This window comes from Lucilia cuprina, chromosome 5, assembly GCF_022045245.1.
Source record: "Lucilia cuprina isolate Lc7/37 chromosome 5, ASM2204524v1, whole genome shotgun sequence".
Lineage (NCBI taxonomy): Eukaryota > Metazoa > Arthropoda > Insecta > Diptera > Calliphoridae > Lucilia > Lucilia cuprina.
This window is the reverse complement of record NC_060953.1, coordinates 30384283-30399664: the sequence shown is the minus strand read 5'-3', so window position 1 is coordinate 30399664 and position 15382 is coordinate 30384283. Positions and strand designations below refer to the sequence as shown.

General features: G+C 29.0%; 1 protein-coding gene across 1 annotated transcript; it reads right to left on the bottom strand.

The window, feature by feature from the left end:
* Nucleotides 1–1761: 1761 nt before the first annotated feature.
* On the bottom strand, nt 1762–4048 carry LOC111675611 (myoneurin-like). Its single transcript, XM_023436393.2, has 2 exons — nt 3861–4048; nt 1762–3797 (listed from the first exon to the last, which is right to left on the bottom strand). The coding sequence occupies exons 1-2, from the start codon at nt 3978–3980 to the stop codon at nt 2706–2708; spliced, it is 1212 nt and encodes a 403-aa protein (XP_023292161.2). The 5' UTR covers nt 3981–4048; the 3' UTR covers nt 1762–2705.
* Nucleotides 4049–15382: the final 11334 nt, after the last annotated feature.

The window sequence follows — 15382 nt, the reverse complement described above, 5'->3', positions numbered from 1 at the left end:
GAATTTCCATATCTAACTAAAAAAAGATATTAAGGGATAAATGTGGACTAAATTGTTGTAGCTATGTTTTAAAATTTTACATGTCGTAGGTACCCTAATTTGAGCCGCCACAGCTCCGTCCCTGGGGCATCTGCGGGGTTCATCTTCAAAACTTAAACTCGAATACTCCTTGGCTACGCTCACGCCAAATTTTATCCCGATCGGCCGTTTAGAAATGCCAGAAAAATTTCCATTCTGCCCCACTGTGCATCCGTATTTGTATACAATTCAGAAAAATCAAATTGAAGAACCTGCTGATGCAACATTTCTATATCAATAGCATTATAGTTCTTAAACTCAATATATTGAGGATCAGGAGTATTTAAAACAGATACACTAAGAAAAATAAATGAATGGTGAGAAATAACAGGACATTGCATTTGATTACTTAGTAGTATTGAAGTAGGACGACTAACAAAAAAGAAGTCTAATAAAGATGTAGAACTCCTCGAAATATCAAAATGAGTGGGTATATTATTATGAACACAGAAAAGATCCAATCTTCTACATAAAGAATGAACTAAATAGGAATTAGATGGATTAAATAGGTTTATATTAAAATCCCCCATTATAACAACATTAGAGTACTTAACAACTAAATCACCTAACCTTTCCTCCATAACCCTCAAGTTATCATTCCTACTATCAGGAAGATAAACATCACCAATCAAAATTATGTTACCCCCTAATTTAGACTCAAATAGACTCAAAAACACCAAAATCTGTTGATTTATAAACTACCTTCACCTTAAACTTTTTAGAAATAAAAAGACCTACACCACCACCTCTAATCTGACCAATTCTATCACTCGTATAAAATTCATATCCGGGGATTGCAATTGCCTGAGAAGAGATATAATGCCGAAGCCACCAATAACATCTAAAAGACAATCCCGTAAAATGTGTCTTATTTCATCAATCTTTGTTGATGAAGCTGTTATTTTGAAACTTTGACAGTTAAAATGTCCAAAGCTCAAACAGTTAAAGTTTCCTAAATTTGAACGCAAATAAGAGTTATCATGGAAAACTGGACCTAAATTTAAATTAACATTCATATTAAAAAAAATAAAATATTTATAATTTTTAAAATTCAAATCTAACGCAATTTAAATTATATAATAGTTAACAATTGAAAAAAATTTTAATTTGTAACAGAAAATTAAACATATTCATTGACAATTTTAAATTTTCATATAATTTGACGGGGCTTGCCACCCGACCACAAATAACATCTCTAAGCAATATTGGATTGAATTTGGAAAAATTTGACATAATACAGTCTCTAGTATAGACAGAATTAAATTTGACCAAAACTGCATTACCACTCATTATATAGCAACAATGTTGAATATCAATTGGCCAAAGTTCAACATTACAAATTGCAGCAATTCGTGCAATGGAATATCGAATATCTTTTATTCCCTTGGGCAAACCCTCAATTACTATATTGGCTCTGTTTAATCTTCTTTGAAGAACATCATTTTGTTTCTTAAGTTCTAATATTTTATCATTTAATGATTTATCTACCATATGAACGACGTCAACACAGCTCTTAATTTCTTCTTCTAACTGATTGATTTTATTTGAGTATTCAGCACGTTCAGTATATCATCAACCTTCTTCTGAAACACTTGAATGCCATTTTGAAGTTGTTTTTCGAGCTCCATTTTATAAGAAATTTGTTGCTTTTCCAATGAAGTTGATAGTTCTACAAAACATTTACGCAATTCATCGCATATGTCACTTGTTTGGGATGAAGGATTTGTAGACTCATTTATATTTACATTAGGTGTAATTGGAGTATTTGTTGATGCTTTATTAGCAATGCAGATTGCACAAGTGTACTGAAACATTTTGTGGCGATATAAAATGAATGTTGTTCTTTTGTTATTTTAAGACAGGTACTATGATAAAATTTTTCACATATGCAACACCCAAGACTATTTTGGTTGTCTTTAACATTTTTGTTACATTTGGGACATAAATAAATATCATTTAATGTCGGCATTTTGAGTTGTTTTGCAAATATAAAAAACAACAATTTATTTTTGTTTTGTTTATATTTTTTTTCTTGCTCATCAAACAAGACGAAGATGGCGTTTTTACTTTACAAATTTTAGACGTAGATTTTACGCACAAATTTATATAATTTTGTTAACAAAGTATTTAATTTATTTGTAAACAATATTTTATTTAATTAAGAATAATTTTCTGGGATCACAAAAATTCACATCTATCTTGACATTATAGCGTTGCTTTTCAATGAATTTTATGAATGCTTTGCTTTTTTATGAATGTTATTTTCCTGAACTAAAATATTCTATTTACACGATTTTAAAGACAATACCCCTCGGGTTTTTAAATGAAATAAAAAATTATTCAGTACGTAAAGGATTTTAAAAGTTATGGACAATAATATGTTATACTTTTACCCAATTTTAACATATTTTTAAAATCCATCAAAAAGTCATTAATTTGTAGAACACTTTTAAACCTTAATATGTGTTAAATTTCATTAAAATCGGGGATTTTCTTAAAAAACAAAATATTTTGTCGATACAAATATCTTTGTAATTTATTTAATTCAATATTAAACTTATTTCTTAATGTAGTAAAATATGCATGTAAAATAAATTTTTATACGACAACTTAAAAGTAGGAGGGGACTATTCTGCCTCCGATTCATTTTGCGATGAATGTTTTTCGTGCATGTGCAGTTCCATTTTGTGAACTGTTTTAAAACGTTTATTACACTTGGGGTACTGACAAATATGATTAGTATTCTTACACTTTTCACTGAAGATATGTGATTCGTATTTTTGCTGTGACCGAAATTCTGACGAACAGTGCGGACATGCCTTAAGCCGTTCTCCCATATGACTTGTCTCGATATGTTCGCGTAATTGGCTCTTTTGATGAAATGCTTTACCGCAAATACTGCAGTTCATAACTTTTACTTTACCATCAATTAGGCTTATCTCATTGTTTGAGGCGATGCCATCCTGTTCATCAATAGTTAAATCCATTGGAAACTCTTCACTTACAGATATTGACAGTGTTTTATTACGCTTTAATGGTGTGGATTCGACCGAATTTGCAAATGTATTATTTGAATTATCTTTTGTTGATGTAGCCAACTTCCGTTTTTCTGTCTTTGTGGGTGACTTTTTTAAAGGTGTTGACGCATCGGAATCTACTTTCTCCTTTAAATTTGTAAGTTTAGGATTAGCCTTAGGAGTCTCCTCCACAGCGTCTTTATCATTACTTTTCTGTTTGTCATCAGGAAATACAGATTTACGTCTTACTATTTTTTTGGGAGTTTTAGGTTTGATTTTTTCATGAGTTTTTGAATCGTTCAAATTTGCTACAGAATCAATTTTGTCTTTTTCGGAATTGTCCGAGGAAGGAGTCTTTCCATTCTGCTCAACGACATTGTCGTTATTCATCTGTTTATCATCGGGAAATACGGATTTACGCCTTGCAACTTTTTTTGGAGTTTTTAGCTTAACTTCATCTTGTGTATTTGATTCATCTAAATTTGTTACGGATTTGTCCAAGATTACTAGTTCGCCATTATTAGTGGGTGAATTTTTGGCCTTAGTTTGAGCAGCGCTTGACGTTTTGGGTTTCGTCTCCTTCACCAATATCTTCAGTCGTTGCAATGTGTTTCGTAATTTATCAACCAACAAATCAGTCTGTACCAACTGTACGGCACAAGATTTACATATGAGCACACCATTTATTTTACGCGGGTCCAACTAATAGCATTAAAAAAATAAAGATAATAAAATTGTGAGAAATTATCAATTTTGTTGACTTACATCTATGCCGGATATTTTCAATATCAATTCTGGAAGTAATTTACCAAAATATTCCCCGGATATAGGAATATTTTCAGCTTCAAGTGCTGAACAAACTTTACATCTTTTGGAAACCACCATTGCTACAAATAAAAAGATATAAGAAAAGCAAGAAAAAACAAAAGTAAAACACGTTTTTTTTAATAATAAACTTTTAATTTTCTATAAAAGAAATGGAATGAAACACAGGGTGCTTCAAATAAAAATTATTTTTTTTTAAATTAATGATACACCAGTGCTGCCAGAAATATGTTAACTGATGTTACTTACAGCACACTTTGTGGTTACCGGTCTAATGATGGAAGTTGCCAAAAAATCCCCATTTTTTAATTTATATCCCCTAGTTTTTTTCAGATTTGTTCATGTAAAACCCACATATCCGTCACAAAATATTTTATTGATAGGCACTGTATGGTATTGCAAATTGAAAATACATGTGTCAACCGGAATACAGTTAAAACATATATGTATGTGAGGCTTCTGAGATATATTCATTAATTTCCATTATTTTACAGTTAATATCAGAGTTGTGACTTATTTCAAATAAAATTTATTTGAAATGAAAATAACAAAAAAAAAAAAAATAGTAATATTATTTTGAGTTAACATTTTTCATACTTTCAAAATTAACAATTCGTATACGTAAATATGTCCCTTTTATGCCTGTTTATGCACAAGAAATTTGTTTGTAATTTTTCATGAAAAATAAAATAAAAATAACAAAAATCCAATATTTTATGTGTATTATTTGAATTTAAACATACAATATGTGTTGTTCAATAATACGAATTTTCCGGTACTGTATTGAATTAATGAATTAATAAACTATGAAATAAAAAAACAAATCGGTAACCGCAGGATTATATTTCTACTCTTAATCATGATGTTTATTGGAAAAACAATTACGGATTTTTTAGGACTTCAGCCTAAGATGAGTTGTGTACTCATCTTATGTCAACATTTTTCTGGCATCACCGTTGACAATGAACAATTTAATGTTATATTGCGACATCGATGTTGCAGCAGAGACATGTCTCATACACTGCGTCACCTGTTAGTCAGTGTAAAATTACTTGTTTAATTTTACACTGACTACTAGATAGCGCAGTATATGTAGTATGTAACAGATAAATTTTTTAACATTTAAAATAACTGTAATTTTTATTTAAAAAAATTCTCAAAAATTTTATGAATTTAATATTTTAATAGGTTAGGTTAATAAAAAATTAAAAATAAATATTATTTTAAAAACTTAAAAAAAATGAATATAAAGCATTATATTTATAATAATAATTATTTGTCTAATATAGACACGGTTTTATATTTATTTCCGATAAAATGCACTTATTTTACTCTTACATTATTAATTATTATTTAAGAATTTTACTATTACAAACTTTACTACAAATCGCTTTTATGTTCTACATTATAATAATAAAACAAAATAATTCACGGGTGTATACTCATTTTTTACACTCTGTGTCAGTGATATTTTTCGAAAATCCCTACGCTTATGAAAAAAAATCCATTTTTCCCTACACATACTTTATATATTTCCTACATTACTTTTTCCATTTTTTAGGCTATTTAACTCTTTCGATATGGAGCGTAATTTTAAGTTCACAGCTACAGTAAACGGTTGTTTCTATAGAAAAATAAATTATTTTTTATAATTTGATGTCACTACATGCTAAAAAGGATAATATCCTGCGATATCCTTCGAAAATACTTTTTACATTTGTTATCAAAAATGATCAATATAGTCAAAATAAGGTGTGTGGTAAAGTCATATCCACAAAAAGTCCAGCGGTTTAGTTTTGTTCATGAAAGGGTTAAAATAAAATACAAGAAAATAACATAATAATAAAACAAAAAGCTAAAAAATAATATACATTGGTTAGTTTATTTTAAATTCAAAGAAAAAATATATTTTTTTTGCTTTCAATTTTACATCATACAAATCTTTAACCCTGACCCTTCAGTTAAGAAACTTAGCATTGAAAAAAAAAAAAAAAACAGTTGAAGTATCATGATATGTCATTCGATGTAAAATAATATTTTCATAAAATGTTGATATAATTATTTAAAATACATAATGCGAAATTTAAAAAAAAAATTAAAAAATATTTCAACAGACATACGGACACAGCCAAATCGACTTCGCTTTCTATAAGGAGTCGTAATATATCGCTATATAATACTACCATAATCGAAAAAAGTTGTTTCGAGAGAAATAGCATTTTACTAAATTTTAAACAAACCAAGGGATTTTAAAAATCTACATTCAGATAGTTGAGGTCTTTATGTTTCTCATCTAATTTGAAATTGAATATGTATTTATATAATAATAATTTCACAAAAGTAAGAAATTTTTTGAAAGAAATCCCTACAAAAAGGGAAAAATCCCTACACTTGGCATCACTGCTCCCCATATAAGGTCCTCTTCAGAAAATTACTAAATTTATGCGGATCGGTAAATTATTGACAGTACCTCCCTTTAAGGTCCCCAATTAATTTTAAATCCTCGAAAGTATTTTTTGAGTACTCAGTTAGAATGTTATTATGCTTGCCATATTAAGCGCCCAATGGAAGTGGTTTAAACTTGAGCAAGAAATTCAAAAGTGTAAACAGTTGTTGCAAAAAAATAATACAATTAGTATAGGGTATCATATGGTCGTTCATGCCCGACTATGCATTCATACTGTGACTTATGGGGTGCGGACAAACTTAAAACAAACGGACAAACAGAACAGTATAGCTAAATCGACTTAGAAAGTGGTTCTGAGCTTAAAGAATATATGTTTTACTTATTTCAAACACAAATGCGGACAATTACATTTAAAACTGGAAGCATTATATTTTTAACATAATATACCTCCTATTGCAAAGAAGAGGCTGTCTATACAGAAAAAAATGAAATTCAAAATCAAACAAAAAATTCATAAAACTAAGTATTTTTTTACTTAAATATGACATATCACGAAATTCGTAAAATCAAGTACTCAAATTCGTAAATTCTTTATTAAAATTAAAATTCTTATTAAAATAATATACTATTTACGAAAAACGTTAATAAATATTCACAACACTTCCTAACAATTCTTTTACTGAAACAAATAATTCAAGTTATTCGCATTTGTACTGAAATTCATGCAAATATTTTATCTGAAACAGATAAATTATTTATTGTATTTTGGCAATAAATTTACATAAAATTTCTTATTGAATCTATAAAAAATATATTGTGTTAATATTATTTGGAATTTTAACAAATATGTTACTAATTCTATAAAATTAAAAAAAAATGTACTTATATACTTATAACTATTTTATTTCATATTTTAAAAACTATTATTTTGTACTGTGAAAACTGAAACACTTATACATTAAATGGTATAAACCAAAAAGGAATTTTTATTGTTGTATTCCATATGCTGACATAAAAATCAGTAAACATATTTACGATTGATATTTTTAATTGAATACATTCTTTTACAAAAATCTATATTTTTTAATCAGTCAAGACTTTAATTGGTATTAAAATTATATTTAATAAAAAATTTATTATAATTAATTTCTATAATTGAAAATGAGACTGTTTGAAATTTTGAAATTTTTTACATTTGTAAAAAATAAAATAAGAAAGAAGAAATATTTTAAAACTAATTTATATAAGATTTTTCACCATTATACCCTTCACCTTCTTGAGAAGAATATATATAAGTTCTGTCCGTCTGAATGTTTGTTGAAATTAATTTTTAGAGAAACCCAGAATCTTGTTAGACATGCTTTCGAGAATATTTAAAATCAGCAAAATCGGTCCATAAATAACGGAGATGTGAGCAAAAATCCGAGCGGAGTTGATTAAGCTCTGTCCGTCTGTTTCGAGAAGATCGCTATTTAAAATCAGCAACATCGGCCAATAAATAACGAAGATATAAGCAAAAATCCGAGAAAACCTCTGAAAATTTCATCAAAAATAGAGATTTTTTATTCATGCTCAGACAGAAATTAAGTATGTGGAGCCTGGTTTAAGTTAGAAGCCAAAAAGGGAACTATTTCGTACTTTTTCGTTTTGCAAAAGGTACTTTCTGAATTTTCTAAAATATTGAACCTAGAAACATGAAATTACGTGTGGAGAGCCTGAATTTGGTGAGAACCAATAAAATAATTATTATAATACTATCCCTTCAAAAATCGGCAGATCTAAAATGTTTATAAGCTAAACCTTTATGCTGATTTTCATAATGATTGGACCTTATTTGACCCATTCATAGTTTTATTTCAGAAAAACACTTAAACGTCCGTTACTCACCTCTAATCACTAGTATTATGATAAAATTTGGCACAAATTAGTTTATATGAATTAGTTATGAATTAGTTTTGACCCCAGTCGACATGTATATAGGTCGGCTTGTCCGACTGCACTTGTCTACTACTTTTGATTTGTTGAAGTGTGTGTATGCATATATTTTCAAAATATATATTTTATAACCTAAAAAAAATCAGAAGAAAAATCTGTCACGTACGATATTTAAAAATGTTCATTATAAAATTATATTAATATTTTTATTTAAAAATTGTGGATTTAGAATGAAAAATATGTCCCATAGTGTAAGAAATTAAAACAAAAAACATACACCTACAGAATTCTCAGATTTTCATAAATATTTACATGTACCTTAAAAACACCTCCGTTTTTGGCAGGTATTATATCGCCATATTTTAACCCATATTTTATAAAACAAGGTTCCGAATGGAATGATTCTTTTTGCAAATATAATATTCTTTAAATAGAACAGAATGACAAAATTGTTTTCCAAGTAATCCTAATTTTACAAAATCTATACCACTGTGAAGGCGTGCGAATGTCACAAACAATCGTATGGAATTGCCCATATAAAAGGGAACTTTTTGGTTCTTGTTCGTTTTCAAAAGGTATTTTTTGAGTTTTCTATATTAATGAACTTAGAAACATGATATTAACCCAGCAAAAACTGGGCAAAAGCTATCAATTGTAATTACTTACCTAACAACATACTTTTCAATGACTACTACATATGGTATGGATTACACAGAAGTAGTCTAATAAGGTTTTAGTAATAATACTTTCTAAATTATTAGTAATCTTGTCAGTAAAGATACAGATGCTGTATACGTTTATCCATGTGATTTACAATGACTACTTTTTCTAATTACTTTTAATCATTTGTGGTAAGTACTTGCCTCCAATGGCATCACCGTGTTAAAATAATGACTTAAAATGCTATTGTGTAAGTAAATTTTAGCATTTTAACTTCTTACATAGTAATGAAAGTTTTTACTGGGAAGTTTATACAGCCCGGATTAGACTAGAACACATCTAAAGGGAATTTTTTTGTTCTTTTGCAAAATGTACTTTTTGAATTTTCTATAATAATGAACCTAGAAACATAAAATTATGTATGTAGAGTCGAAATTAGGTGAGAACAGAAAAAAGTGAACTCTATTTTTTAAACGGTACTTTTTGAATTGTCTATAATACTGAACCTAGTAAAAAAGTAAAAGGGAACTTTTGGATACTTTTTGGAACTTTTTCATTTTTCAAAAGGTACTTTTTAGAATTTTCTATAATAGTGAATCTAGATTCTAGAAACATGAAATAAACATGTTGAGCCCAAAGTAAGTGATGTAACTGTTTTTTACCACACCATGGTGAAGGGTATATAAGGTTTGGCATAGCCGAATATAGAACTCTTACTTGTTTTATCTAAATATGTATGTTATTGTTGACGTAAAATAAAAAAAACACAATTATTATCTATTTTATGTGGACCTATTTCGTAAGTTTAAGGTATTCTGTGGGAATTATATTTAGATGTATTATATCAAAAATCCATCTAATCGTTGAACTTAACACGAGGTGAACGTAGAGTAGTCCTACCAAAGATGAAAACAATAATAATAAAAAAGCTGTTATTGAAAACAGTTTATAAAGTTATAAACGTCGATGTTGAATGATCGTTTTAATAAGTAAATTGCATTCCGTTTTAATGGGTTTAGGGTTCTCCTTATCTGATATTATAACTGTTTAATGAAAAGGATAATAGGAATTTCAAAGTTCATTTAAGTTTGAAAATACAAAACATTGCAATACCTACTAAAAGTTATATAGATTTTTTATTAGAGCCAAACCCAGATTGATCTACACCATTTTAAGTTTAAATTTGAGAAAATACAAACTCATATTGGTAATTTCAATATAAAATTTAGAAAATTCAAATTAAAGTTCAGAAATTAAAATTAATATTGAGAAAACCCCATTTGAAATTGAGAAATCCAAACTAAGGATGCCAAACGGGAATTCCCGGGATTTGAAAGTATCGAAAACCGGGATTTGTAAAAATAAAATCCCAGGGATTTCCGCGGTTTTAAAATACCGATGTTTAAGTGTTTTTCCGCTAAATTTATACATTATAAAATGTTAAATAAGCAGGATCATAAAATTTTAAACAGTTCGGCCTGTTTTTAAATCGAATTACATTATTTATCGAGTAATTTTTTAGACTTAAAATTGGCCTCCATTAATTTAAGAAATTTATTGTTAAAAAACTAATTTTCTAAAATATGCTTTATATGGGGGCTTCCCCCAAGCCCCCTGTTTGAGGCGATCCTCATAAAATTTAGAGGATGTATTTACGTTTACATGAATTTCACTATGGCACTAGTCTTTTTAAGCGAATTGTGGACATTAAACTCATTTTTTAAGGGAGGGGGTCTTTGTAAAGGGGGCTTGGGTCAAAAGAGGTTCGAAATTCAACAGGGTCTTCAAGGCTAGTATAAAACTTAGTTGTGCCGCTTTTTGTAGATATACGGGTATATTAAACATAATCATGAGCTACTCGGGGCAAACCCAATATACCCTCCCCACTAAAGTAGTGTAGGAAATAAAAAAGACAATAAATAGGCATTGATAATATTGGATATGGGTATATCAGAATCTATACTGGCATACAACCTGTTAATAAGTTGACGAGATGATAATTTTCTTATTTGGGAAAGAGGACACGATATATAACTGGAAATGATGTTGCTGATAACTTGACAAAGGCTAAAACTACGATGGCTATACTTGATATAGACCAGTTTTGTAGTGTTTCAGTAGCGTCCTTTAAAAACCATATGTCCGATATTCAGCACAAGTCATGAGTGGTGTATCTAGAATTTAAATAACTATATTTTTAGTACTTTGTTTTCGAAAAATTTCACAAAAAACTTGTGGGAAAGCTTTCTGTATTAGTAAACACATACTTAATATATTCATATTGTAATATTAAATAGAAAATGTTATTTTTGTCGGTAAATTATTAAGATTTTTTGAAAATTTATTTATATTTTTCGGGATTTAGAAATCCCGAAAATCTCGGGATCACGATATCGGTATTCCGGGATTCATTTCAAAATCAGTCCCGATTAAGTGATACCAATATTTTAGAAATATTTTGCTTTTGTTTTATCGCGGTCTTAAAAAACTACTAAAAGAAAAACCACTACACAGTTTTTCAAAAAAATAAAAGTACGTTTTAGAATCTTGCAAGTTTTTAATTTAACCATTTTCACTGCTCAAAAATATTTGTCCCTAAGTATACCATTCGGTTCACAATCATTTTTATACCCAGCATCAAACAATGGGCAATATCGGTCCGCGATTTCGCCCAGCCCCCATATAAGGCCTGCTTCAGAAAATAACTTTATCGCCCACAACTGGCTAACGGAAACATCAATAGCGGTGTAATTCGGCACAAACATGTTTTATAAGGACGTTTTAGAATCTTGCAAGTTTTTAATTTAACCGTTTGCACTGCTCAAAAATATTTGTCCCTAAGTATACCAGTAGGTTCACAATCATTTTTATACCCAGCATCAAAAAATGGGCAATATCGGTCCGCGATTTCGCCCAGCCCCCCTATAAGGCCTGCTTCAGAAAATAACTTTATCGCCCACAACTGGCTAACGGAAACATCAATAGCGGTGTAATTCGGCACAAACATGTTTTATAAGGACATAAATTCGTAAAATTTTATAAGGATCGGCCCATAATTGACCCTACCCCCATATAAAGTCCCCTTCAGAAAATGACTTTATTGCACATAACTGGCTAAGAGAAGCATCAATAGCAGTGAAATTTGCACAATCATGTTTTATGGGAACATAATACTCTTCGTAGAGTTTTATAAGGATCCGTTTATAATTGAACCTACCCCCCTATAAAGTCTCCTTCAGAAAATTACATTATCACACATAACTGGCAATTTCTTAAATTTTATGAGGATGGGTCCATAATTGACGTTACCCCCCATATAAGGTCCCCTTCAGAAAATTTCTTTAAGGCTTATTACTTACTCAAAAATGTGAGTACACCAGTAAAATTCTACATAAACAAGTTTTGTGCGAGCCAAAAGCTCTTTATCAAATTTTATAAGTTCACCATTAGAAAATTCCTTTAAAGCTTATTACTGGCTCAAAAATGCGACATAAACAATACTTCTATGAACAAAAATCGTTCTAAATTTTAGAAGTATCGATCCATAATTGACTAATACGACGGTAGGCGTAAAAGAGCTCCTTTAACGCTCATAATTGCATAAAAATACAAGTAGATATATGCAATTCAACATAAACAAATTTTATGGGAACTGATGATTGATGAAGATGGATCGATAAATGACCACTTCAGTAAAATTACTTTAACTCTCATAGTTGCTTAAAATTACGTCTTAGGCGATGAAATTCGAATAAACAACTTCTTTACGACAATAATTCATGTACAAAAGTTTATAAATATCGGTCTATACTTGACCCTTCCCTCTTCCAAATATTTCCCTGATATTCATATTAATATTGACATATGATTCAACATAGATAGATCGATAATATCAAAGTTTATTAATAAGAATGATTTGATGGTGATTGATGAATGATTTGAAAGCAAAGAAAAAACAAATGAAATTAAACAAATTTCAGGGAACTTTTCACTTTTCCGACATACCTGTCATTTCTACGAAGTTCATATGTTCTAGAAAGTTGTTTTTTGTGATCTTAGGTATATTTTTGTAGTTAAATGTTTTCTTAAATTTTAAACGGCTTGCTACTTATAGGCCTAAACAAAGAAAAAAATGTGCGATTCTGATCATGAAGATAACGTTTCTTTGACTTTATATGTTCACAATTTTGGTTCTTTGGGATAAGATTAACAAAATTTCCTCAGAGAGTAAATCAAAATTCCCAACGGTTTGCAAGATATGAGCCGAAGAAAATGATTACTTTTTTCAAAAATGACGCAGAGGCCTCAAAAAGTGCATGACTTTGGGCAAAACTGGAAGACACAGGTCCTTTTATTTTTGGTCCTTAATCATATAGTGGTGTCCGTATATGGTTATTTTTTTCGTGTTGCACTGTGTAATGTAACATACACACACAAATATTCCAAAAATGACATAATAATGAATAAAAAAAAAACAACAAAACAATTTGATTACGGAAGAATAAATTTCCGATATACTTAGGTACAAAATGCCTTTTTAACTGTTTGTTTTTTCGGCTGATTTGAAAACCTGTTAACCAGAAAGTGATTAAAAAGCTAAGAAAAGTGATGCATTTATTTTGAATTATCTATATTATATATTTTTTATTTTTTTAGAAACTGTAATTTTACTGATTCGATAAAATTCATTTTGATTTAGAGACATATTTAAAACGAAATTTTGATTACCTTGGATCATATTATGATAATGTATAACAATATTATAATTAATACAAAAATATCATGATGAAATATTTTGACGGTATTAAATCATAATATGATATTTTAAAATTGTTACAATAACGATAATATGTTTAAACTACAATCGTAATTTTAACCACAACCATGTTTTTTTCTCTGCGTGCTCTTAAAGAGAATTATATCATTGTCAATAAATCGTTTAAAAGCCAAAAATAAAAGTATTAAAATATATTCATTAAAAAAATGGTTTGTTATAAAAAATTTATCACTCTCTGGAATTCGGAATTAGTTGATAATTGACCCAATTGCTAATTAAAGCATGTTCATATTTTGGTTTTAAATGTTATAAATTTATTACTTTTTAATGATAAATGCTTTTTTTATTTAAGAAAGAGGTTCGTGTTCACCGAACTTTGAGAGCAGAATAAAGTTCGGGTTTGGCCGAACTTTCAAATTAAAGCTTTAGAACGGGGTTTTAAGTAGGCAATCAAATGCCAATTTGTAATCAGATTAGTTAATCTGCTAAACATCGCAGTGTTGCCATGCAAAACAACAGAAAACGTCGCTGTTTGTTATCAAAACAATGCATGTTTTATAAAAAAGAATAAGACAATTGTGAATGTAAAATGAAAATTAATGAAAGCTTAAATTAAAAACTAAAATATATGTTGGGAAAACCCTATAATTTATACTAAGCGATTTTTTTTGCATCAGCTGTTTACACTTTTGCATTTCTTGCTCAAGTTTAAACCACCTCCATTGGTCGCGTAAACTAGCAAACAAATTTAATCCATAATCCTTCACCTAAAAATTGGCCCTTATAATTGTAAATAATTAATATTGAATATTCCTTTTTTGGTGTAGGGTACCATATGGTTTGCACACCCACATACAAAACAAGTTTTAAAAGTCACATATAACTGCAAGTACTATATGATTATATACAAAAATTCGTCTATTTAGGAAGCAATGTAACTACAAAACATTAGGGACAAATGTGGACTTTCTTTAATAAAAAGTTAATACACAATTTGTTATATCTGAGAAACTAAAATACTAAGACCTGGTTCACACTGGAAAACTTTTGTTGAGAAACTTTTGATTTTGTTTGTGAGAGAAAGAGATGGTTGATATTTAATTTTTTCTCTCATACACAAAAATCAAAGGTTTCCCAAAAAAAGATTTCTAGTGTGAACCATGTGATTTTAAAATTATGTTTAATAACCTAAAATTGTGACTTGTCCCCTTTTCGAAATGACTGTGTCAAATGTTATAAAAAGTAAAAAATATGCCTGATATATTATTGTAACGTAGTAGTTAAGAAGAGCTTTTGGGTTTTACTTTAAAATAATTTTAATTGAAAGTAATTAAAAATAAGATTTTTTTTAAAATGCATCGGACAACACTGGGTGCGGATATCATTTTGTAGGGGCTCACTGTTGTTGGGATTATATTATAGAAACATTTAAAAACGGTGTGGTATTTGTTTTTACTGTCGAACAATTTATGTTTTTTTACATAATAAAAATAAAAAAATATCTCGTGCTCTTGTTTCCTTAAACGCCATAAATCATTATGGATGGGATCTAATTGCTAAGCTCAAATTTAACACTTTTCAGACTCTTATTTAACAATCGAAAAAGTCACGGCTTAACACTCATTTACAATGCAAACACTTGAGAATGAATGAAAAAAAGAGCAAATGGAATATCGAAAACAG